At 45.6% G+C, this 25,719-nt stretch overlaps 1 protein-coding gene across 1 annotated transcript; it reads right to left on the bottom strand.

Annotated features, from left to right (window-relative positions):
• Nucleotides 1-2,438: 2,438 nt before the first annotated feature.
• On the bottom strand, nt 2,439-25,402 carry LOC138562530 (vomeronasal type-2 receptor 26-like). Its single transcript, XM_069642776.1, has 4 exons — nt 25,214-25,402; nt 16,462-16,539; nt 12,799-12,919; nt 2,439-3,334 (listed from the first exon to the last, which is right to left on the bottom strand). Exons 1-4 carry the CDS (start codon nt 25,400-25,402, stop codon nt 2,439-2,441), a joined length of 1,284 nt encoding a protein of 427 aa, XP_069498877.1.
• Nucleotides 25,403-25,719: the final 317 nt, after the last annotated feature.

The following is a 25,719-nucleotide window of genomic DNA, read 5'->3' as shown; positions in this document are numbered from 1 at the left end:
AGGGGGACATGAGTGGGGGCCTGGTGGGGGCTGCCCCTGCACTGCTGGAAGGTGGGGGTGCAGGGGGACATGAGTGGGGGCCTGGTGGGGGCTGCCCATGGTGGCTGGGGGGTGGGGGTGGGTGGGAGACATGAGTGGGGGCCTGGTGGAGGGTGCCCCTGGTGGCTGGGCGGTGGGGGTGGTGGGAGACATGAGTGGGGGCCTGGTGGAGGGTGCCCCTGGATGCTGGGGGGTGGGGGTGCAGGGGAACATGAGTGGGGGCCTGGTGGGGGCTGCCCATGGTGGCTGGGGGGTGGGGGTGGGTGGGAGACATGAGTGGGGGCCTGGTGGGGGCTGCCCATGGTGGCTGGGGGGTGGGGGTAGGTGGGAGACATGAGTGGGGGCCTGGTGGAGGGTGCCCCTGGTGGCTGGGGGTGGGGGTGGTGGGAGACATGAGTGGGGGCCTGGTGGAGGGTGCCCCTGGATGCTGTTGGTGGGGGTGCAGGGGGACATGAGTGGGGGCCTGGTGGAGGGTGCCCCTGGTGGCTGGGGGGTGGGGGTGGTTGGAGACATGGGTGGGGGCCTGGTGGAGGGTGCCCCTGGTGGCTGGGGGGTGGGGGTGGTGGGAGACATGAGTGGGGGCCTGGTGGAGGGTGCCCCTGGTGGCTGGGGGTGGGGGTGGTGGGAGACATGGGTGGGGGCCTGGTGGAGGGTGCCCCTGCACTGCTGGGGGGTGGGGGTGGTGGGAGACATGAGTGGGGGCCTGGTGGAGGGTGCCCCTGCACTGCTGGGGGGTGGGGGTGGTGGGAGACATGAGTGTGGGCCTGGTGGAGGGTGCCCTTGATGGCTGGGGGGTGGGGGTGGTGGTTGACATGAGTGGGGGCCTGGTGGAGGCTGCCCCTGCACTGCTGGGGGGTGGGGGTGGTGGGAGACATGAGTGGGGGCCTGGTGGAGGCTTCCTCTGCACTGCTGGTGGGTGGGGGTGGTGGGAGACATGAGTGGGGGCCTGGTGGAGGCTGCCCCTGCACTGCTGGGGGGTGGGGGTGGTGGGAGACATGCATTGTTGATCAGTAGTGCAAGGAGACATGTGGGTTGGCTGGGGGGCATGCCCATGGTGGATGGGCTGCCTGCGGGACATGAGCAGGGGTGCAGGGTAGTCCCCCGTGGTGTGGGCTGCCTGCAGGGGCCGTGGAGGTTGTGGAGCGTACACCTGGGAGGACCCAAATGGCCAATTCATGTGTAGTACTCCCCAGAACCCCTGAAATACACATACCTTGCTGAAATCGCGTGTGGAACTTCCCGCGCACCCCTGAAATACACGTACCCTGCTGAAATCGCGTGTGGAACTTCACGCGCACCCCTGGAATACACGTACCCTGCTGAAATCGCGTGTGGAACTTCCCGCGCACCCATGGAATACACGTACCCTGCTCGCACTGGGCCAATCGCGTGTGGAACTTCCCACGCACCCTGAAATACACGTACCCTGCTTGCACAGGGCCAATCGCGTGTGGAACTTCCCGCGCACCCCTGAAATACACGTACCCTGCTCGCAGTGGCCCAATCGCGTGTGGAACTTCCCGCGCACCACTGAAATACACGTACCCTGATGAAATCGCGTGTGGAACTTCCCGCGCACCCATGGAATACACGTACCCTGCTCGCACTGGGCCAATCACGTGTGGAACTTCCTGCGCACCCCTGAAATACACGTACCCTGCTGGAAACGCGTGTGGAACTTCCCGCGCACCCCTGGAATACACGTACCCTGCTGAAATCGCGTGTGGAACTTCCCGCGCGCCCATGGAATACATGTACCCGCTTGGCGTTTGCTGTTTGCCAGCCCGGTGAACTGGTCCAGGGTTAGCCCAGCCCTTTGCGATGATTTAGCGATTTTGATGGCTTTTCCTTGCGCGAGAGCGTTCTTGGGGGCGTTACTGGCGCTGCTGCAGGGTCGCTGCGATTCTCTGCGCCACGGCTGGTTTGGGAGCCTAAAATCCATGAATACGCTGTGCGCGGAAATCGGTTTTAGCGCACGTGCCTGGCGCAGACAATCGCACGCGGACACTCTGCGCCAGCCGCTTGCGACACTTTTCTGCGAAATTCTATGAATTACACTGTAATTGTTTTCCCGATTGATGTTTTAGCACCCAATATCCACAATGCAAAGCACTCATTAGAGGCATCTCCCAACGTACCCTCCCTCTTCAGTGCAATTGATTCTAATACAACTTTTGTAACATTCAGTTCATTTAGGAAATGTAATAAAGCAATAGATAATGACATCTCTGATAAGGGAATCTCCATTTTAAAAGTGGCTGAAATTCAGGATTGGTTTTAACCTTAAACGTGCATTTCTTTTAGAACATTCTGCATTCCATAACATTTTTTGACAGCACTGTATCATCCCATGAAAACTGGAATCTGTGTTCTCATTGTGTCATTTTATTTTAGAAATGTCACTTTCTTACTAGAGATGCTTTGGTATTCAGTTTAGATTTTAACACAATAATATAGCATTTGGGAAAGAATATGCAGCCGAGCAGACCAGCACTGGAGCACAGGATGGCAAACACCTCCACGGCCACCATGTACTTCCCCCGGGTGCTCAGGTACGCTGGGATGAAGGAGATCCAGACACTGACAAACACCAGCATACTGAAGGTGATCAGCTTGGCCTCATTGAAGCTTCCAGGGAGATTCCTGGAGAGAAAGGCCAGGATGAAGCTGATGGTGGCGAGGAGGCCCATGTATCCCATCATGCAGTAGAAGAAGATGGCGGCTCCTTCATTGCATGCAAATGTTATCTTATCGTTGTTGGACTTCATGTTCAGTTCTGGGAAAGGAGGAGACTTCAGCAACCAAGAAACACAGATGAGAACTTGTACTAATGAGCAGGAGCCAACTATGGACCATGGTGTTTTTGATCCCAGCCATTTCCTTGCAGGACTGTTGGGATTGGTCGCCTTGAATGCAATAACAACAATTATAGTTTTTGCCAGAACAGCACCAACACTAATGGAGAAAACAATCCCAAAAACAGTCTGTCTGAGCATGCAGGATATTTTCCTGGGATGGCCGAGGAAGATGAAGGAGCAGAGGAAGCAAAGTATGAGGGCCATGAGGAGCAGATAACTGAGCCCACGGTTGTTGGCTCTGACGATGGCTGTGTGTCGGTATTTGATGAAGACACACAGGACAGAAGCAGTTAGGAGGGTCAGAAAGGCAGCAGTGGTGCCAAGAGCTTGACCCAATAGATCTCCATAGGAGAGAACATCTAACATCTTGGGGATACATTGGTCGTGTCTGACATTGGACCACTGGCCTTCCGGACACTGCAGGCACTTTACTGATTCTGAAATAGAAGGACATTTAGTTGAGGCATGTTTATAATCAAGTTTAGTTGTGACAGGACACTTTGTGACATAGTGGCCAAATTGTCTGTGAAAGGCAAAAAAATTGTTAAACATCTCATGCAACCCAAACCCCACACAGAACAACATTTTCACCAGCGTGTGCATTAACCTTGCCATTATGGGTTTCAATGTGATCCAGCCAAACAATGAGGTCATGAGCACGGTCCCGTCTGATTTCACACATGTGTTTTTTTATTGCACCCATTGGATTATTAGTCGGTAAAGGGTATTTCTGTGATATTGTCGGGGAACCGTGAATTTACTATTACCTTACTTGACACATTAACCCTAAAATTCACACTTAAGGTTGTTGCATCAAATGTCCCTTTAGTAATTACTTATTGTGACCGCATGTATACTCTAGACTATTGTAATAGTTGTCAGCAGCTTCAAGGATGCCTGGCTCTGTGTTTTCTAGACCTTTAAAAACAGTGTCTGTGGTGCTCATTGGATGGTTTGGTCTAGCAGACACAGCCTTTAGTCATTCACACTAGCAAGTCTAACCCAGCAAACCCAGGCCTGGTATGCAAGTGACTGTAGTCTGTTTTACAGCCAATTCCTTAAATCAAGAGCTGAGGTTGCAAGACACCACCATTCATCTTGCATTTATAATTAATCAGCAAACACCTTTTGCGCCATTGTTGAACATACTAATAAGATGGGGTTGCTTATATTTTTCAATCAGCATTTTACCAAGTATCAATATTTTACAAAAAATCATTACATTGAATTTAATGTAAATGGTCCTGTCTAGTGAACTTTGCACTTTTTGATGGCCTTGCTGTTTTTTGGCCATGTAAGAAAAAGGGAGGGTCATAATTAGCTGAAAAGTAGGTAAGGAAGATACGAAAGATATGTTGGGAATGGGCACAGGTGGAAAGTACCCTGTTCATGTATGTAAAATCTCGTTCCTTTGGGTTTGGCAGAGGAGCCTATGGGATCCATAGTGAAGAGCCCCAGGTCTGATAGACCACAGTGCTTTGGGTCGAATAGATGCGGATGTGGGAGTGTTTGATAGGACTAAGGAGGAAAGCTTAATCATGGCTCGATTAGTGTTGATGTGCTACCAGGTAGGCCTGTGGATGCCTTCAAAAGAGGTTTAAAAATATAGCTGCATTTCTCAATCACTATGGCAGCAGTAGAGCCCTACATATTTTCTTGTCTTCACAGTACCCTCACTACATTTCGCCTCATTATGAGTTTGGCAATATTAGTACTGCTACTACTGCCAAGGAAAATTAATATTGCTTCCATCACCCTCTGCCCCATTGTGTCTGTCCCAAACAGAGGTAAACTTCATTACATTTCAGTTTTTAGTTAACATGTCTTAGTAAACAGTTCTCATGAACTAGATTCAGATCAAGGCCAGCGTTCGTTGAGCTGCACCGACTGAAATGAAGGATCATCTTAGAAAAAGTTCAAAGAAATACATTTAATTCACATTCTGATAAGCTCAGTGATTATCTAGAACTGAGCTTATAAGCATGGCATTGCATCCTTCTTACTTTATGGCTCCCAGATGGTCACATGTTCAAATGCCTTTGTTCTACATATTCCGATGCTTCATAGAGTTTGGATGCACTCTGGTGTACATGCCTAATGGATGACTTCAAATCCCAAGAGACATGAGCAAGTCCTGTTTTAGATGATCATTAGATGGAATGGGACCTCTCTGAACACCATTTTGCTAATATCTCTGTGACACGTATATGTTTTGCAAAAACAAAAACAATTTTGTAAGTGGGGGAACATTTCCCACAGTATTAGTTTAAAGATGATTTAATAATAGTCATGTATTATTACAATTAAATAATGTAATACTCTGGTCCTCTTTAATGCCACCAGATCATGTAGCATGTCTACCAATGCTGATTTCCAATTTCATCCCAAAAATGTAATGTCAGTTTAAATGAGGAGTTAATTTCAGAACAAATTTTAGAAGAAACATTGATTTGGGTTAAACAATGGACAGAACTACCCTTGTCACAAGGCAAGATATATTGCACCTATCCAATAAGGCTGTGTTTTCCCTCTCAACTCCTGAAGGAAACCAATAAGGAGTCTCAACCAATCAAAATAAATCATTTAAACTGACAATGGGTTGGACAATTTACCTCTATAAAAGCTCAAACAGACAGAAAGTGGAGAGAGCTCTGGGATTCTGGAATCTCTCCAGGTGGGTAATCCCTGCCCAAGTAGATAAGTGCTGAAGTGAGAAGGTGTGGGATTCCTTATAATGTAACTGAAGCAGGTGGGCTACCACAGTAGACACTGGACAACTGATTGAAATAGAATGAATTTCAGTCCAAATGCACATTGCTCTCTGACAATAATTCAAGAAATTGGGCATGTATTTCAAAATAGAAGAGCATTTTCAGTGTGAAATGCATGTTGTGATTCTGGAAGTATCTTTGTTAATTAAACTCTGTGTTTCACAGGTGTATTTTAAGAATGTAACTTTTCACAGTTTTCAGAGGATTATTCAAATGTCAACCTGTGGAGGCCATTGTTAATTTAAAAATATACATTTTGAGTACAGCTACCTAATTTAGTGGAATGAGAGGGAGATTAGATCGTTCACTTTCAGTCCTCAGAATACTAGGTATTTTAAATGACACATGCCTCTGAGAAGAAAGGACCTTGTATTAGGTGAACACTGATTGACATGTATGATTGGTGGTTTAGTTCCTTTTTCTTCAGAGAAGTTTAGTTTAGTTTAGTTTATTATTTGATAATGCGCTCCAAACCCAGGGGTAGCCGGGCGCAGCGGAAACAAGACTATTTAAGCTTGGTTACATAAATTAGTTACAGACACGATTATTACAGTATTTACAGTACATATATACGAGATATGGGTACATCACATCACAAAGAAAGAAGAGAGATGGTCTGAAGAGCAAGTTTAGGAGAGTCACAATAGTTACAAACAGGAATCCATGATCAAGTGCGGGGGAACAGTTTAATGGGCATCATTGGTCCAGAGCCAGCTTTTCACGTTACATCTGAATCTAGAGTAGGGCTGATCAGCTCTCACTGCAGTGGGAAGTGCATTCCAGGGGCAAGCAGCTCTGACAGGGAAGCTAACTCCAACCGCTTTAGTTAGTCTAAATCTGGGAGTTTCTAGGAAGAGTTGGTTAGAGGCTCTGGTGTGGCGACTGGAGGATTTTCTGGTCAATCTAGCAGAAATATATGGGGGCGCAGTATTGTTCAGTCATTTATAGGCGAGAGATACCGTCTTGAGGAGAATTCTGTCACTAATTTTTAACCAGTGGTGGTCTTTCCTGATATCAGATATATGCTCTCTATGGGGTATGTCCAAGGCTGCTCTAGGAGCATTGTTATGCAATATTTGCATTTTGTTTATGATGGTTCTGTTAGCACCTGCATATAGTGTGTTGCAATAGTCCAACTTAGACATTATTAAAGTATTGTCTAGTGTAATACAGTTAGTTTTAGAGAGGTAGAGTCTATAGGCCCTAATCAATTTGGAGGTGTAGGCTGTGGAGGAAGCCAAGGAGTTGACTTGTTTTTACAAGCTTGTACATTTTCATGCTTGTGTGACTTATAACTAAAGAAATGCTGGCTGGTTATAAGCTCTTCTATCATTTCAAATTTGATGAGAAACCCTACAATGCCCTATAAGGCCCTGAAGCCATACTTATTAAAACATCCGTCCAGGAAATGTAGGGAACTTTGATTGTGAGTGAAACTTAATTTGTTGCCCACTAATGATGTATTAGGTACAAGAGCTACAGTTCTCAAGCACGATAGATTGTGCTGTGTCTGTATGATAAATGTTGTTAACACATTTATAGGTTGAATGCATGGCCCTGTCAGATGTGCCAGTACAACTATTTGGCAATTATATGATAACAACTGGTGCTCCCTCTTGGGAGTGGATGTGGTATTGTCTGTTGTCAAAGCCAGTGGATGCACTTTGTATAGCAGCAATGAAATTTGCTAACAAGATTTTTAGGGAGGATGTATTCTGAACTATGGATGAATTTGACGTATTTAAAAAAAAAGTTTAATATATGTGTACCTGTTTTTTAACGTGTTTTACTAATATCAATATTAGAACCGTTTATGTATGTTGTTCTTTTATAGAGTGACTTTCTTGTGATTTTTGCTTTTAATTGTGTTAATGTGTAAAACATTTCTGTGTTTTAGTATGTTGTTTTTTTTGGAAACTGTGACACACAATAAATACATTTACAAAATATTGTGCAGTCCCCAAATTTGAAAGTACAGCTTTCGTAAACCCAAGCCCATAGATAATCAATGCAGCCCACCATTGTCTTATTTTACATGCATGCCTACACTAGACACCAACAGCATTATATATTTATATAAGAATACCACATAAGTGAGAATGTTTACATTTGATGTTACATACATATGGTGTTGCTTTTCTTGGGTGCTAATTTGTGTCAATGGTTTAAGAGAAACTCCAATAGAATGTTTATTAGAAATCTTTCTTTGACACCAAAACCTGTTGTTGATGCTGGAGAGAATAGAATGCATTACATTATGTCATTCCACAAAATCAAAAGAATATTCAACTGTCTATTGTTGATGGGAATCTTTACAACCCGTAGAAGCTGATAAACTGCATATATTGAAAGCACATTCCCTATTGCTGTGTTTAAATATATATGTATATATTCAGTGAACAAACTTTGTTAAGGGGATATCATAGGTTAGGTTGCACTAATGAAAACCTATGAATTTCAATGAAAAAACATTATTAAAGGTACATTAGGGTAACAAGTAAAACCGGAACCCCCAAGAAATTTGCCAGTTATGTTAAGCTAAGCAACCATAATTCATGTCACCATTGTGCACTGCTAAGACTAACACCCAGGACATGGAAGATGACGTCACAAATGCCATTGACATCACCAATGACATCACATATCTTGGCCACTTGTTTTGTTTGCTGAAAGATTAGGCAATGATTTTGTTCTTACTGAGAATGAGAATTTCCAAAATGTAAAAGGTGCTATATATCTACACATTAACCTTTTTATATGTTCTCAAAGTACTTTCCTCAGAGTGTAATCTGACCTCATAGCGCTCATACATGGGGCAATAAGCAGGCCTAAATATGGACACAAGATGTTAGGGGTGATTGGGAAACTGAACTACTACTTAACGTATTCACAAATGTACTCCTGTAAACAAATCATTATATCCTAGTGTGGTTTTCAGTGGAGGACCCTAATCATACATACATACATATAGGCAATGGTTGCAGCAGGCACTATAGAAGTAAAATATTTTTAATCTTGTAATGTCCGATAGTAAAATAATAAATGCTACCTTATGAGAGTTTTGAGTAATGATAAAGATGGAATAAATAGGTAACAATTGAAACCTTGCCACAGACTTGTGTTAGTAGAAGAAATACATATAACATGAATAATGCATACAAATTAGAGGCACATATGGGGAAACTAAAGTAAGGAAGAAAGAAACAACAGCACCAACAAATGACAATAACATTCAAGTTAATCATCATGTACACAAATTAAATGTGGGTTTGAGGCCTGTCTGTTGCCCCATGTATGTGCACTATGAGCTCAGATTAAGCTCTAAGGAAAGTACTTTAAGAACATATCAAAAGGTTAATGTGTAGATATATAGCACCTTTTACATTTTCAAAATTTAAATTGCAATTAAAATAAAGAAATCAACCCTATTCATGCCAGTAAACAAAAACAAGCGGCCCAGATATGTAATGTCTTATGCGATGCACTCACTTCCTATTTGCCCCCATTCCTTCCCTTTGGGTACTAGTGCAAAGCACTGCCACTAAGATAGGTAGCCACCCATATAGATATATGCCACTTGCGCATTAGATTCAATATCTTATCCTTTTAACAATGTGTTCTAAGAGTTGTTCTCAAACCAGTCCAAAGTTTTGAGAAAAAAGAGTGGAGTCAGCAGCTACCCATGTCATTGACGCTTTGGTAGGATTCTTTTTTGGGGAGGCAGTGCAGCTACATTAGCACATATCTGTTAGCTCTTAACATACACACAAAGAAGTTAGATTCTTTTCAAACATAAAAGGTTGAGATTTATTAAATTTTCAAGAGTAAAAAACCTTTCAAGAGTAAAAAAGTGAAATATGCCACGCTTGGCACAGAAAAACATTTTTTACACAAGGTTATGCAATGGTTGTGCATATAGGTGGGTTAGTACATCAATAGTGACTGTTATTACATATACTGCTAGTGTTGCGGCAGTACGTAAAACTTGTCGACACACACAGAGTTCAGGTGTTTCTAGTTCGGTGAGTAGATGGAGCGGCCAGTGGTTGAGAATGTGGAACCTGCTGGTGGATGCACCGGACTGTCTTTAGGACTGGGGGAGCTTTTGAGCACAGAGGTGTTTGTTAAGTGCCAGGCACCTAGGGTAGTTGGAGCGTCATGGCTAGCGTGGTTTGATATGGGCCAGAATCTGGGTAAGTCGCTGGCGATTAGTTGAGTCCAAAAATGGACTGACGGTCTCTGGTCTTGTCAGAAAATTGAGTCCCAGGTGGTGCTGTGTCGGCAACCATTGCATAACCTTGTTTAAAAAATGTTTTTCTGTGCCAAGGATGGCATGTTTTGCTTTTTTACTCTTGAAAATGTAATAAATCTCAACCTTTTATGTTTGAAAAAGAATCTATATATATATACACATTATAGGGCGGCAATAGCTGCCCTCTAACTAAGGGGAGTCGGACTCGCATAGGAACCCCTCAAAATTCTTTCCTTAATAACATTTGATTTGAGTAACGGATTTGACAAACATTTTGAAAGTTATTTAAACCTGCGGCCCCACCACACTGAAACGTTTCGTAAAGATTTATTAACAAGTAAGAAAATTATTAAGCAAAAACTGTATATATATATACATATATATACATTTGATGTATATTAATGGATGTGCCTGTTCTTTGTAAACTAGTGATAATCAGTGGGCAGGTTCAATTCCTTTCTGTAGTGAAGCTGCTTGTGATTCTGTAAGATTATTGGTGACTTCCGGGACCACCGTTGGCCTTGATTTGCTATTTTGATGAAGCTGAATATGAAGCCAACATGCACCTGTTCCTTGTCCCAGAATGTTACAGTGTGATTTGTGTAAAAGGGTGTGTTAGATCAGGGGATTTCACCTTCATAGAATGAACCTATCTATCCGATAACTCCCCTCCCACCTCCAATTCCCGCTTCCACCACTTGTTCCACCACACCCCCCATTCCACTTCCTCTCATTTCTCCCTGACACATGGCATCTTCACACTAACCTGATCTCCTCTTCATGTCCCCCTTTCATTGTATATGCATTCTGGAAAAAAACATTTCTCACTGTATGATGCGTGATATCTTTTTTCCAGAGTAGAGTGTGCGCATCCTCTTTCTCTCTACTCTCCTATGTTGTAAACTAAAATATCATAATCCCACCCAATTTGCTCGGACCTTACCATTCCCTTCCCTGATGATGTGAACCAAGATACCATAATCCTACTTATCTTGCACATGAGCTCACAGGATGCACAAAATAGTCAGCTCAGGAAGACTCTCCTTCATTTGAAACACTCCTCTAGAGACCAAAAGGATCTCTGTTCTTTGGACAATCATGCATGTTAAAAGGCGTCGTCATACTTGGCTAGTAAAGCCTCGGCTTAACCTTAACATCTTGTCTCAACACAACAATTTTATATGCAACTTTCCTTAAGGCGCATTTCCTTCATATACAAGGTGCAGAATTTGTGGCAAACGTCTTCCAATCTCTGCTATCTAAGGAATTTCAAAATATGGTTTGGGTGTCTGATCCAGTAAGCTCATGAGCCCAGTAAAATCCAGTTTAGAAGGACTAAACCTGCACATCCTTATCTCCAGTGAAGCTCACATAGAAGACCAACAATTTTAATATGTCTGATGGAATCCAAAATTTGGTTAGACTGTTGACAAGTTTAGATCATGACACAAACTTTGTCCAGTATTAATTTGGAAAAATGAAACACATGTTGCCTGTGACCTTTGCAATCTTGTAGATCAATATTTTCTCAGTACAAACTGAAACCCCAACTTTTGGGGACTGAGCAAAACTGTAAACCATTTGGTTCAATATGGTTTCATTTGGTCATTTGGTGAAGCCATTTTGTTCCACTGTTAATTGAGTACAAAGGCCATGCTGAATTGTTTGGCACTGGAGCACCTAATGTGCTATATAATTGTAATCATTTTGTCTCCATCACTGCTTTATATCTTTGAAGTTCCTGCGTGGCAGGCTCATACATTGTTCATGTAAATGCTTATAAGATAACAGTGGACATTGGTTATAAACTGTTTATTCGGATTCCAAAAATCCATCAAACAACAATACAAAAGGAAATGTCACACCAGCAATAAAAGAACAATACATGGCACCAATAGCTAAAAACATCATAATCACTAAAAATAGAAATATATAACAGTTGGTTATAAAAGTGAGGGGAAAACTAAAAGGGAGTTGCATCAAATTCTGGCAGCCTATTGACTTAAACCAGTATTTCTTTTTGCCATCCCGAGGGGAGGGACAGTAAGAACAAGAGGGCCGGTCTCCATTGGTGCACACCGCTGGACCTAAGCACATTTAATACACATCTTTTGCGAATATCACTGACAATGGGGAAAAACAGCACAACGTGTGCTAGTGTTTCCGGTTCCCCACACAGGCATCGATCATCGCCTGATCACTTTGAAAGTACCCGGCCGATACTCATATGGTCACTAAAATATATGAGATCCTCTCACATAACTATTGTGAAAGTGCAATGAGGTGGCTCATTTTGTAAGAAGTGGTCATTCCGTGAAGGGGTGCTCCAAGGTCATCACATTTATGCTGTCGCGTCCCGGTTGCATGCTGTTTTCCACATTTGCAAAATGGAGCGCAAAAGCAGTGTGGAAGAACTAGACGCAGATGCCTTCAAGCCTTGCTCCTACACTCTGTTTTGAAAATGTAAATGTTGTCTGCTATTATTGCATGGTAGGCAGCATGTACCATAGAGATCCATGTGGAATCTGCGTGCTATTAGTGGACGCTGAATCCCTGCAGATTCCATGATAGCATACTACTGCTTATGCTAGCATGTAAATCTCATGCTGGCATAAACCACAGGGGAGGAAAGCAAGACTGAAATGTTAAACGTGTGTTATATCTTCCAAATGCTATCAAACTCACCTGGAGTCTAAACATAAAACATGCATGGCTTAGTCCTTGACTTACTATCTTGCTTTTGTAACAACAATCAAATAACATACATCTTAAAAAGTAATCTTATCCATAACATTACACTTGGAGAAAGTAGTTCATCAGGCATGCCACTTGGACAGAGGTGTAGTAGACATGTTGACAGGTTCATGTATCAACCTACCATGATCGGCTATCTCCCCCTGGGAACAAGGAATGCAGTCAAAGCAGCACGCAGACTCCCCCTCTCTGGTAGCCTGCCTGTGTCCAGGAGGGCAGCTGTCGGTGCAGACCGAGCGTGGAACCTGAAGAAGGATCAGTGAGCATTACTGGAAATGGAAGAAGACAGGGTATAGAGGTTGAAGGAGGTGTGGCGGGGACATGCACGAAAAGCATCACAGAGTTGACGCAAGTCTTGCAGGAGATGGATATAAAGCATAGGCAATAGGGACCCGAGAGAACTAACCCTGTGAAGGGACGGTGAGAGTATTCATGTGAACAGTCACAGACAGGCAGCGAGCCAATGAAAAGCATAGAGGGTACATTTATTGACTTGATCACAGGCACAGAGTACAACCTGCAGGAGCAACAGGGAGAACATTGATGGGGCGATCAGATAGAAAGTGGCCGGTTAGAAGAGAGGGGAGGGGGTATCAAGGTAAAGGATCACAAACAAAATATGGAACCTGCCAAATATCGGCCATAGATTAGTGTGCCCACGTGTGCACTGAAGTGGCATCTAGAATATATATGGTGCTTTACAAAATATACACATAGAAATTGCTTCTTTGGGATGAATCCTCACTCCCCTGTAATGTGATCCATGAATGTTATAATGCCACAACTGTCTTCTTTTTTAGAACAACCCCCAATTTTGTGTGCACTATTAATCTTAAAAGCAGTTCATTATGTTTAGCCAAATAGACAGGCTATGAAAGTTAAGGGATAATGCCAGGGACGCAGTCAGATCAATCTATTTAAATTTCATAAAATATAGCCAACAAGCTAACCATACCTCCTCTAACACCTTTTCACCTCGCTTCTCTTCCCTTAAGACGCAACTTCTCTACTCTTCCTTACCTCATCAACTGAGCATTGCACTCGGGAACGCTCATTCTGTATGTAAAAAGACGTTCTTTATCATTGATTAATTTCACTCCACCTCTTCTCCCCTGGACCTCCTTGCTATCACTGAAAACTAGATTTCTCCACCTGAAACTATCATGCTGGCGGCCCTACAGGACACCAAACTATCCTTCATGCATTCTCCTTTAGTGCATGGCAGCGGTCGATGTGTCAGACACCTCTCTTCCCGCCTCAATGCCTCACAGATCTCCAATGCCACCATCTATACTATTACTCCACCTCACTCAGTTCACATCGTCTCCATTTATAGCGCTCTGTAACGCTCACCTGACTCCCACGGGGGCGCTCGTCTAGTCTGGGTTGCTATGGCCTCTTTGAGCGTGATGCGCAGAACTCGGAACACCGACTGAACAGGACCCTCAAATCTTGCTTGCCTGGCCCATAGGAATATCCTTCTGCAGATGAGAAAGGGGATTAACAGTCTGCAGAATAGTGTGCTTGCACCCCCCTTCCTCCCTTCGTTCTTCTCTAACTTCCTCCGAAATCCCCGGTTGAAGCTCACCTTATGGTTTGAAAGGATGAACTCTCCATGCTGCTTCTGGTGCTGGGGCGCGTGTTTGTCCAGTTACTTCACTGGTTTTCAGAATGGCGCTGGCAAAATCCACTTGACTTTTCCGAGCGGAACGCCATAAGTATGAAGATTACAAAAGTTCAAGTGTTGAGCCTCCTTTTCTGTTGCCTTCTTTACCTGTGATCTGTCCTTTATTTCAGGTGCAGAATGAAGGCGATGCGTTGAGGGATTGAATTGCCGATGGAAAATCTCAGGTGAGTTAGCGATGGGGACGATCCCTCTTAATGTCTTTATATTCCTTCAGTAATGTCTTTTGTCCTTTCCCCATAGGGGCCGGGGTGCGGTACCTGCCAATGAAGCGGCGCCGACCCGAATTGAGGAATGGTCCACCAACAGAAGACCGGTAAGTGTTATGGCGGAAAATTAGGCTTTCCTCATATGTTCCTTCTGCTCACCTTTTGTCTCTTCTTCTCTCCCCTAGGCGCAGAGATGTGGCGACCGGTGCAGACAGTCGCGGTGGAGCCAGAAGAACTCTCGAGGACCGGTGAGTGAAGTGCGGCGCTGCAGCGAGCAACGCGGTCCTTTTAAATGAAAGTCTTTTCTCAGGAACGCTGGCGTGAAGGTTCCGGATGCAGGTAAGAAGTTTGATAAAATTCTTGGTTTTCACCTTTCTCTTCTCTTCTTTCCTTACAGGTGTTCCAGGATCAAGGCGGGCGTGGCTGGAGACCAGATGCAGGAGCAGACAAGGTGAGCGTTCAGCTGCTTGGATGCAGAACAACGCGAAGCGTGAGCTACTGTCTGGGTGTGGCTTAAATAGCCCCCAAAGTAGTTCCAAGTAAGTATCCTTCCCTGGCCACGCCCGAGTGGCAAAATAGTCCCAATGAAAAAATAGTCCCTTTCAGGTCTCAGGGAGGCCTGAATCTTGCAGCATGGTCTGCATCAGGTAAGTGCACAAAACACCTTCCTTTATGAGCCTGGCGCCTATGGCGCCAGGACTGATGTCCAACATGAGCCTGGCGCCAAAGGCGCCAGGACAGAGTCCAAAGAGCCCCTATAAGGGGCCTCTGGGCTTTTACCCGGGGGCATGATGCCTGCTCCCGGGGGTGCTGGGCCTGGCCTGGTGCTCCGGGGGTAGGCATCATGACACGCTCCTGGTCCCACTGAATCCTTCTTTGATTGGGCAACTCCTTGATTATTTTTCCACTAGACATCACCTCATTCTCTGAGATGACTTTAACCTTCCATCTCCAATCACTTCTCAGAAATCTGAACTTCAGTCTTTTCTTCCTGACCACACTCTCTACACTATCCATAACGTGCCTACCCCCACAGGGGGTAACTCTTGAGATCTCTTATTCAACTCAACCTCTCTCCTAGTCACTAATACTACTATCACACCATCATGTATGATCACTCAATTGTTTTCACCATCATATCCTTTCCACCCTCTGACCTTTCCTCACCGCTTCCTTCACCTATTACAAAAGAAAATGTGCACCTTACGTCATTCTCCCTTTTCTCTCTGACCTATAGTTCTCACTCCCCTCCTTCACACCCGATGCACTTCCCCCAACATTGCCTTCTCCAGATTCCAATTCCTACTATATGGCTCATTCTCCTCTCAATTCCTACTGCTTACTTTCACCCCAAAGTCTCAGTATCCTCAACCATGGGTCACTCCGTTCATACGTTCTCTCTGCACAGACATGTGTTGGACATGTGTTGGCTGCTACACAAATGGACCATCTTGCATGATGACCTACAACTCTACCTCTCTGCCCTGATCTCTCTCAAGTCCACTCTTGATGGAGTGAAAAGGGAATTCTACCTAACCTTCATTGACTGACACTCCAAACATTCTTGCCGGCTACAGGACACCCTAAACTCACTCATCACTCCTCCTAAGTTTATGACTATCAACTCCACTCTCACAGTTAATGATCTAGCTGGATACTTCGCTGCAAACATTTCTAAAGTTAGCGACTCTTTCCTGACTTTGCTCGCACTCCCACCTCCTACATTTTACACTCCTCCTACTCTACTCTCATCCCCTGCCTCTATCTCACACTTTAGTGACACTAATACTGACAAAGTCCTACCTCTGCTGATGAAGGCTAACCCCTCTTGTGCCCCATGAGACCCTCTCGCTCCTCAGTAGTCAAGCCTATTGCCCTATTAGTGACCTCTCACCTCGTTGAACTCTTCAACATGTCCATGGACTCTGCTTGCTTTCCCTCTGCTTTCATCACAGCCTTGGTCATCCCTTTCCTAAAAGAGCAAGGGACTGACACAAACCTACCAGCTAACTTTCATCCTCTGTCTCTAGATTGTTTCTAGACGTGACAAGACAAGGGACAGAAGAAAGATGGATGACAAGACAATCATACTAGGCTCTGTGTCATTCAGATCATGCAAGTGTGATGGTGTAAAGTGCAGGGGGAAGGGAGGAGGGGGGAAGTACAATCAGGCCAGCATTGTTGTTAAAAATCTCGGGGACTCCAATAAAACCCCCAGTATTTGAATTAATTTCATCCCTGCCGGAGCTGGATTCGACACCGTGCTGCTCTGCATTTGTTTGCTTGAAAGACCAATGCATTGCAGGTGAGCTATCCTCCAAGCCCTTCTTAGTGGGCTCTGTTGCTGCCTATGTGAATTCAGGACCCAGTGATATTTTTATCGGCCACTAGATGGCAATATTTAGCTTTCTTTTAACCTGCCAGCATTACGGAATACAGGTAGAAGAGTGCTGTTTGCTTATTGAAACCGTGTGAGCCCTAAGGTGTCAGGTAAAACCCCTCCCCTTCACCCCCTCGCTCCCCACAACCCCGCCAGGACAGCGGAGGGAGCCATAAAGCTCTCTGAGACACTCTCACGTTGTTTAATGTTCAGCGCCCAGGACGTTTCCTCTTCCTCACCTCAGCACTCTTCTACCTGTTTTCCGTAATGCTGGCAGGTTAAAAGAAAGCTAAATATATATAAACATGCGTGATGTCCAGAATATACCGTGCTGAGCAGTTTAAACTACGCTGGGAGTCGACAATGTCAAGTTGGGACAGAGTGCGAGCAACAATCCAAGAAACACAGACATCCAGTCACCTAATAGATTTCTTCACGGGAAATAAATGCAGCCAAGCAAGAGATTTCAACATTGGGGAAATTGCTGCTATAGTTAACCTTTCATTCTAAATGTGGCTTTAATGGATACTCCACTTGGCGGTGTGAAATATACTTTCTCTGCCAAGAGGACATTGTCAGCTATGCACTTGATGTCAAAGACATAATAAACCTTTCTGTTCCCTGATCTGCCTATGCAATGCTCCTTTGCAGGCAGGGTGCCAAGTGGTTTACCAAATCCTGTGCAGCTGTGAGAGCCTGAAGTTTCATCTAACATATTTCTCCAAAACCAATTACTGACATTTCTGTTTTTCCAGTGGGTAGGCTTTTATTTTTCAAATTATAACACATCATTCATGCAGAGACATTTCCCATCTTTAAGGACTGAAATCCAAGCAAACAACTATCTTTCATTAGGGCTTTGAAATGCTGAGGCCTCTCTGCAATAGAGCTTATGAACAAATTATATGGCAATGGAACAACAGAAACAATAGGTTTGCCAGCTGCTGTTTCAGCCAGGTCTGAAACAGGGAGTAATAAACCTACTTCAGAACAGAACACTTTAATGACCACTGAGAAAAGAACTCTCCCTGATCCAAACAAGGAATTATTGAGACATCAAAACAGATCTTGAAGGGCATGTGTTCCCTCTAGCTCAGACAGAAGTGCATAATCTTGATCTGTCCAAATCACACTGGGATGGGTGGCAACCCTAGTGGCAAGCTGTTATCTTCCGGGCAGGAAGATCTGGACTGAGGGAAGACATCATCACAGTAGTGCTGATCTGGAGGATTGTTGGCAGAACATTGGTTTGCATGGGATCAACATCGGCAAGTCATAGCCTGGTAGGGAGGTCCAGAGAAGCAAACACAAGCAGGTGGGGCCTTCACCAGCAAGGGAGGCACAGCAGCAAGAACCACACACATATGCTGAATACTGAATACTGCCAAAGATAAACAATACGAAAGAGATCCTAAACGACTCATTCAATACGGATCAAGCCTCATAGTTCAATAGTTACCAGTTGTAATTAAATACATGCAATAATATTTACACAGTGCGAAACTGAACACTGTAAACGCTTTTTAGATCAAAGTGCAATTGTGCGATGGAACAGTGAGTTCACATTTTACACTTGGATCTAACCATTATGCACACAATGAAAAAATATTTGTGTGTTTACACTGAAAAAAACGTATCTGTGATTTTTCGAAGTGGGCACGCGAGAAAACACTGAAAAACACAGATTCTGAAATTTTTTGAAAACACTGGAAAAACACCCCCAGAAGTAAAAACAAATAAACCCCTAAAAGGGGAAACCCTAACCATAAACCAAGACCCGGACCAGCAGGTAATTTGCTAGTAGGTTTATTGGTAAGTATATGCCAGGAAGACACCGGCACGTCCCTCTCTGCCAGCTTACACTTTCCAACTGTAACTCTTGGAACCCCCGTTCAGAACATAACACACACAAGCACTCTACACTCACTGACATCACAGCATTCCATGTAAGTGATGTCACAAGCACTCAGAGATACACTACAGCACATTGCTCTGAGTAACTGCAGCCAGGGCAGAGCGGCTATGGGTAAGTGCAAGGACAGGGGACTGTGGGGTAAGAGCTACAGCCCCTAAGTGCATGGTAGGCCCTAGGCAGTGCAGGGAAGACTGATCATGGCAGAGCCTGGTACTTAGTAGACTCTGAGGGTAGCCAAGCAACCAGTCAGTGCAGGAGACAGGTGGGTCAGCAGGGGAGAGAGAGAACGCAGATGAGAAAGGAAGGTTGTGAGCTGCTTCCAGAACCTCAGGTGGTCCTGCTCAAGTTTGAAAGAGGCAGGGAGGCCATCCCAGATGGAGGCACCTGCAGAGCAGAGAGATCTACCCCCCCAATCTCTGCCTGCAGAAATGTCTGACCCTCATAAAGCTTGAGGTAGCTGAGCAAAGGGCTCGAGAAGGACGGTATTTTGGAAGAGAATGTTGGATGCAGTGTGTTCCCCGGCCCCAGAAAGCCTTGTGGACGATGCAGAGGGTCTTGAATTTGATCCTTGCTGTCACTGGGAGCCCGTGGGGAGATTTCAGGGCTGGTGGGATACAGTCCTTGTGCTTCAGCCCAAGGACAAATCTCACAGACCTGTTCTGGATTAGTTGCAGAGAGCAGAAATTAGAAGAAGGCAGATTGAGAAAGAGCCTGTTGCAGTAGTCCATCCTAGAGGGAACCAGGGCTCTGGAGACAGTGAGCTTCTGGGGGAAAGTGACAAAAGGTATCATTCCTCTGAGGAGGTGCAGCTGGTAGTGGGCCTTCTTGGCAAGGTTTGTGATGTGAGGAGAGAAGAAGAGAGTAGAGTTGAAGAAGACACTAATTTTTTTATCCTCAAATGAAGACAATGGAAGAGGGCCCAAGGAGGGCGGCCAGTGTGAGAGAGGGAAAGCGGGGGCAGGGGTCCCAATGAGAAGGATCTCCGTCTTACTGGCATTAAGGCAGTGATCATTGTAGGCGCATCATTGGAGGTGCACCAATCGTGAATTGCAGATAGACAGTATGGAATGAGTGAGAGAGAAGAGTAGGCTCAGGGGAGCCTTAAAGAGAGCTCAGTGTCATCAGCACAACACTGAAAGTTAGAGCATAAGGTGGAGATCAGGTGGGCCTCAGTGGCCACGTAGACATTGAAGAGCAAGGGTGAGAGGATAGAGCACTGGGGAACACCACATGTGGAGAGAGAGGTGGTGGAGAGAAAGGACCCAACTTGTACCTGGCGGGTTGGTCCAGGAGGAAGGAGGTCAGCCACGCCAGGGCCTGATCCGTGATGCCCAGCTTCTCATGGAGCTGTTTGATTAGGATGTTGTGATTGGCCATGCCAAATGCTGAGGAAAGGTCAAGGAGGATGAGGACAGAAGGAAGATAGTCTCAAGATTAGTGACCATATCTTCATGGGCGTTCAGGAGATCAGTTTATGTGTGATCATGGACATATCCAACAGATTCAGTGTGGAGAGTAAGCTGGAAGATGGCCATATTTTCCAAAGGTTTGCCCTGGAAAGGATTGATAGAGTTTTAGGGACAGGTAGGATCAGCAGAAGGCTTTTTAAGGAGGGGCTGCACAAGGGAGCCCCTCCTTAAAAGGAGAGAGGGGAATAATCCAATGGCAAAAGAGTGATTGTAGGAATAGGCCAAGGCTGGAGCAAACCTACTAAATGTGGTCCTTGATTGTTCTGGAGGAGCAGGGCAGCACCCGTTTGCATGACACTATCATAGATCAGACTTATCTAGAAACAGGAGAAAGGGGGAGGAGAGGGAGAGGCAGCCAGAGGGGGGCTGAGAGAGCTAGAGGGAGAGGAAGAGGAGAAAGAAGACAGGATGTCCTGAGTTTTAGTGGTGAAGTGAGAAGCCAGAGTCGTGCAGAGGGCCTGGGATGGAATAGGATAGTTAGAGACTGCAGAAGGATTGGCCAACTCCTGGCAGATTATGAAAAGTTTGGGCATGTTGTTAGAAACCACAGAGATGCAGGCTTGGAAGTGGACTCTCTTCTTAGACAGGACAGAGAGTCTTTATTGCCTTTGGAGCAAGCAGCAGGCCAGTTTGTCACAGGGTGCACCCTAAGCCCTGCACTTCCTCTCAGCCACCCTGCACTTGCGTTTAAGGGTGGCAAGGATGGAATCATACCAAGAGTTGCACTTGGAGGAAGGCTTCAGATGTATTCTGATGACAGGGGCAGGGACATCCAGAGTGTTTGAGATGTAAAGATGAAGGTTAGAGAGGGCTGTGTCAGAGTGTGAGTCAGCCACAGGTGTAGTAGGAGCAGAGAAAGTAGCTACAGAAGCATCCAGTGACATATGCTTCATGGGACAAATGACCAAGAAGGTAGGTGGCAGTCCTGGGTAGGCTCAGCCTGAGGAACAGCGAGTTTCAGGTGAGAGGAGAGCACAAAACAGCCAGTCCAAGAGAGAGGAGTGGTGAGAGGGTTAGAGAGGGGGATCTCTGAAGAGATGAGAACATCCAAGGGAATGTCCGGTAGAGTATGTCAGACCAGAGAGTAGACTGGAAAGAGAGAGAGTGTTGCAGAGGTTGTGGAAGAGCCCAGAGGAGGGATTAGAAGCATCCAGGTGGATGTTTAAGTCTCCAAGGATGAGGAGTTGAGAGATAGAGGTAAGGAGAGAAGAGAAGAGGAGAGATCAGCCCACTCTGAGAGGAACAGGGTAACCTGGCCAGATGGCCTGTAGATGGTGGCCACAGTCAGAGAGAGGCCAGGAGAAATAGAGAGCCTGCAGACAAGGCACTCCAAGGAGTAGTAGGACTGCGTAGGAATGACCGAAGCATGCACCCACTCTGGAACAACCAGGGCTACTCCACTTCCGGGTCGGTTGGTTCTGGGTTCAGAGAGGGTCTTGTATCCACCAGGGAAGAGAGTGTCAAAACTCATGACAGAGCTGGCCGTGAACCATGTCTCAGTGAGAGCAAGGACATCCAGGTCAAGTTCTTCGAGGAGGTGGCAGATGTCAGAGGAGAGTTTGAGAGCATAGCAAGAGTGAAGCGTAGCAACGTGGAACAGGTTGCTACATTTGAAAGACTTCTGTGGTGGGGTAGACCCAGGGAAGAGGTGGAGGGGCCATGGAGTGGGCGGAGGTGGTAGCAGAAGGAGGCATAGTAGCCAGAAAGGAGGAGGAAGGTGCCAGAGAGGCAGGAGGTGGCAGAGGAGCCAGAGAGGTGCTAGTAGGAATAGCAGGAGACAGAAGGAAGTTGATAAGACGTGGGAAACACCTATTGAAAAGGAGGAAATTGGGCTGTGGGCCTTGGACCAAGATGGTGCCATTCAAATAGACATTAATGATGATCTTGGAGGAATGGAAAGAGGCCAAGAGGGCCTCCACCAAGTGCCACCATTAATGGGCAAGGAAGAGATAGGAGAGAGAGCCAAGACCATATGAGGGGCCCATAGGTCTGGTGAGGGCACGACAACAAGGATGTTGGTGAGAGTCTGCTTGGAGGAAGCACTGATGTAGGTATCAGCAATAAGGAGGCCTGGCTTGGAGACCTGGATTTCCCTCTTAACTTCTTCCTTCCAGATGTAATGAGAGGGATAGGATAAGAGATAGAGTAGCAGTTAGATAAGATGAGAGAAACGGAGAGCACCACAGGTGGTGCAAGAAGGAAAGCAGGAGGAGGAAGTGATAGTGAGCATTGAGATATGCACAGCCCAGCACTGCACAGCACAGGATATGCAGGGGTGGTGGGGGGGTCAAACAGAAGGGAGCATACAGGAGGAGCAGGCAGGTGGCACACAACAGTACATATGGTACCCTCAGCTAGGTGGGGGCACAGCAGTAACCACAGTTGAGAGGGGACCTAGAGAGTGGGAGAGAGCCTAAAGGGACACAGTTCACTGCACAACAGTAACCACAGATGAAGGGGACCTAGAGCGTTTTAGAGAGCCTAATGAGGCACAGTTCACAGTACAACAGTAGCCACAGTAGAAGGGGACCTAGAGCGTAGGCGAAAGCCTAAAGAGACACAGTTCACTGCATACCAGTAACCACAGATGATGGGGTCCTAGAGAGTGGGAGAGAGCCTAAAGGGACACAGTCACAGCACAACAGTAACCACAGATGAAGGGGTCCTAGAGAGTGAGAAAGAGCCTAATGGGACACAGTTCACAGAGCAACAGTAACCACAATTAAAGGGGATCTAGAGAAAGGACACAAAACACAAGTGTGGCTAACCGCTAAGGGAAGAGCCTAGGGTTATGCAGAGACAGAGTACATTATGCGGACAGTTATGTGGATGTACAAGCAAAGGTCAGGAAGTTTAATAGAAAGCAATAGTGGTTGCTCTGACCTTCCGGCACTTTTCTTACTTTTTTGGTCGCTGATGGTTGACGGCTGCGTCGCATGCTCGCACTTTGTGCTGCTACCCCTTTGTTGCCAAACACCTGCATCACACAACACAGCAGCCTTGTCCTGTGAGGGCTTTTCTGGATAGAGTCCATACCTCGGTTCTTAATGTTTTGGATGCATGGACGTAAGCATAGCGTATTATGTATCAATGGCCAGCGTCTTCTGTGCACCTGCATCGCACCACACCACAGCCTTGTCCTTCGAGGGCTTTACCACAGAGGGACTGATCCTCGGTTATTAAAGGTTTGGATGCGTTGAAGTAGGCGTAAGGTAGTACCTTTTCAGTTTCATATACTTATGGTAAAATGGGTGGGTTGCTTGCAGGGCTCCCAGCAATAAGATTCAGGATGCCCCTTGTTGGGCTTGAAATAATTGAATATTGGAATACAAATGGTAGATCAAAGCAATTGTTCTCTTTACAGAATTGTGTCAACCGATGATTGAGTGATTGCTAGCTGATCAATTTTAATGTGTGTATTCAAGTCTATCTGGCATTAGAAATGGTCTGTACACCTTTGCAGCCAATGTGGCTCTATAAGGATTGGGGAGGTTATTTCATTTTTTCAAAGTGGACATTGCCACACTTTTGCAATGTGGAGAATGCAGAGTGGTAGTAAAGAAAAACTATATCAAGGAATAGGAATTGAGGAAGTAACTTGCACTAATGTAGGGGCACGCCCAGGGAAAACATGGAGGCCAATGGGGGAGATGACAGGCCAGTGAAATGGTCCAGAACATTACATTGCCAGTCTTTTAAGCACTGGGTAATGTCTGTAATTTTAAGTATTTGGAGTGTTCAATTAAGGGTGATTATGTGAAGGCGCCATGAAGCAAGGACACAGACAACAGATTCAACTCAAACAGCAGGCTAGTTGAATGCGTAACTTGCCTTATGCTAAAGTGGGATTTCTCTACCTGAACAAAACTAAGGAGAGTCGGAGTCAAAGAGTTCAACTTAAACATCTGTCTGTGTCCGAAGCCTATCCTTGCCCTCACAACTAAATTAAACAATGTATAGGGATGTCAACAATAAAAGAACTGGTGATTTACACAAAGTTCTGACCGTCTTCCAGCTCCTGGCTTCATCTTCAGCTTCCTTCCCCAAGTTCAAGAAAGTGCCATAAAAGTCTCAAAATGAGCTTTCTCAAGTTCAAGGCAATAGAGTTCCACACAATCCTCAGGGTTCCCTTCCCCTAGTTCCAAGCAACACAGTTCAAACAGAAAGGGTCCTGAGGTCCGCTCCAGCATTTGCAGTTCATCAGATCTTAGGGTTAACTTGCCCAAGACTTCAACGTAGCAACCAATCTTGGTTTCAGTCTTTCAAAGTTAAACTTAGCTCCAGGTCAGGTGACCTTCCTTTTGGTTTGCGTCACCAGTTTACTCACAATGCTCCTTCTTGATTAGGTTCACAATATCTTTGCCTTTCACATTTCAGGGTTCCCTGGTCTAGGCTCAGTTGTCAGACCACATGGTCCACCCGTCACAGGTCATGCAACCAGGACCCCTAGGCTCTTCAGCCCACACAGGTTCTTCTGCACTTGCCCTTCGTGCAGTTAGCCATGCTTTTACTTCACCTTTGCCGGCCTCTTGACTTTATGTGCAGTTTTATACTCTTCTGGCTTCTCATAGGTAGACTTGTGGTGCTGCCATGATATATTACACACCTCGTACCGGTCTTTGGCCTTGTTGCACATTTCAACTCATTGTTTAATATGTTTAAGTTCAGGTTTTCATTCAGTTCAGTATTCAACATAGCTGTTTGTTAAACTATCACTGTTAAAACTTTAATTCAATTCGGTATTCAATATAACGTTGTTCAGTTCGTTGTTTAATATGTATAATTTAACTTGGTTTGGAGCTTTCATTCATGCAGCACTTCGTTATCCAGGTGCAACTCGCCCGGCGCGCCCCGGCTTCTGACTGACTTCCCTAGCACTCACCTGCTTTCGGCGTCCTCCACCGGCAGCTCCTGCTGCTTTCTTTTGCTTCTCCAGCCGCTGCTCCAATCTCTGCGAGCCCTGCTTGCACGCCGGTTGGAATTCTGCCTGCACCAGCATCAGCTTTGCATGTGTGTGGATGCGGACAGCCTCCTTTTCCTCTCCTGCTTGTTCGGAGCCCCAGCTGCTCATTCTCCATCACGGAGGCTCACACACGTAGGGAATGTCAGCCTGCGCCCTGGATCCTCCTCAGGTCCCACCACTGCTGCCTCCTCACAAAAAGGGTCCCCTGGTCTCTCCCACACAGGCCTCCCTGTTGCTCACTCTTCTGCTTCACAGGTCTCTCTTCATACACTTGCAACCACTTGACAGGTTGCAAGTGTGAATTCCTAATTTGAATTGCCTGACAATAGTTAAAAGGACAGGCCTGACCCTCACAGCTCTCTGCGGGCATCTTCCTCTTTCCAGCACGAAAGTGGTGAAATAAAGTTTTTGTGTGGTAATGAATT

The sequence above is a fragment of the Ambystoma mexicanum genome, unplaced genomic scaffold, assembly GCF_040938575.1.
Source record: "Ambystoma mexicanum isolate Mex_15411 unplaced genomic scaffold, UKY_AmexF1_1 Mex_scaf57, whole genome shotgun sequence".
Lineage (NCBI taxonomy): Eukaryota > Metazoa > Chordata > Amphibia > Caudata > Ambystomatidae > Ambystoma > Ambystoma mexicanum.
This window is presented reverse-complemented; position numbering and strand designations above follow the sequence as displayed.

Coding starts and splice junctions, on each gene's coding strand:
- LOC138562530 (XM_069642776.1), bottom strand. CDS start 25,402: ATGAGCAGCTGGGGCTCCGAACAAGCAGGAGAGGAAAAGGAGGCTGTC. Junction 16,540..25,213: donor GTGGAGGACGCCGAAAGCAG/GTGAGTGCTAGG, acceptor TTGCTCTTTTAG/GAAAGGGATGACCAAGGCTG. Junction 12,920..16,461: donor ATGTTGAAGAGTTCAACGAG/GTGAGAGGTCAC, acceptor ATCCTTCTTCAG/GTTCCACGCTCGGTCTGCAC.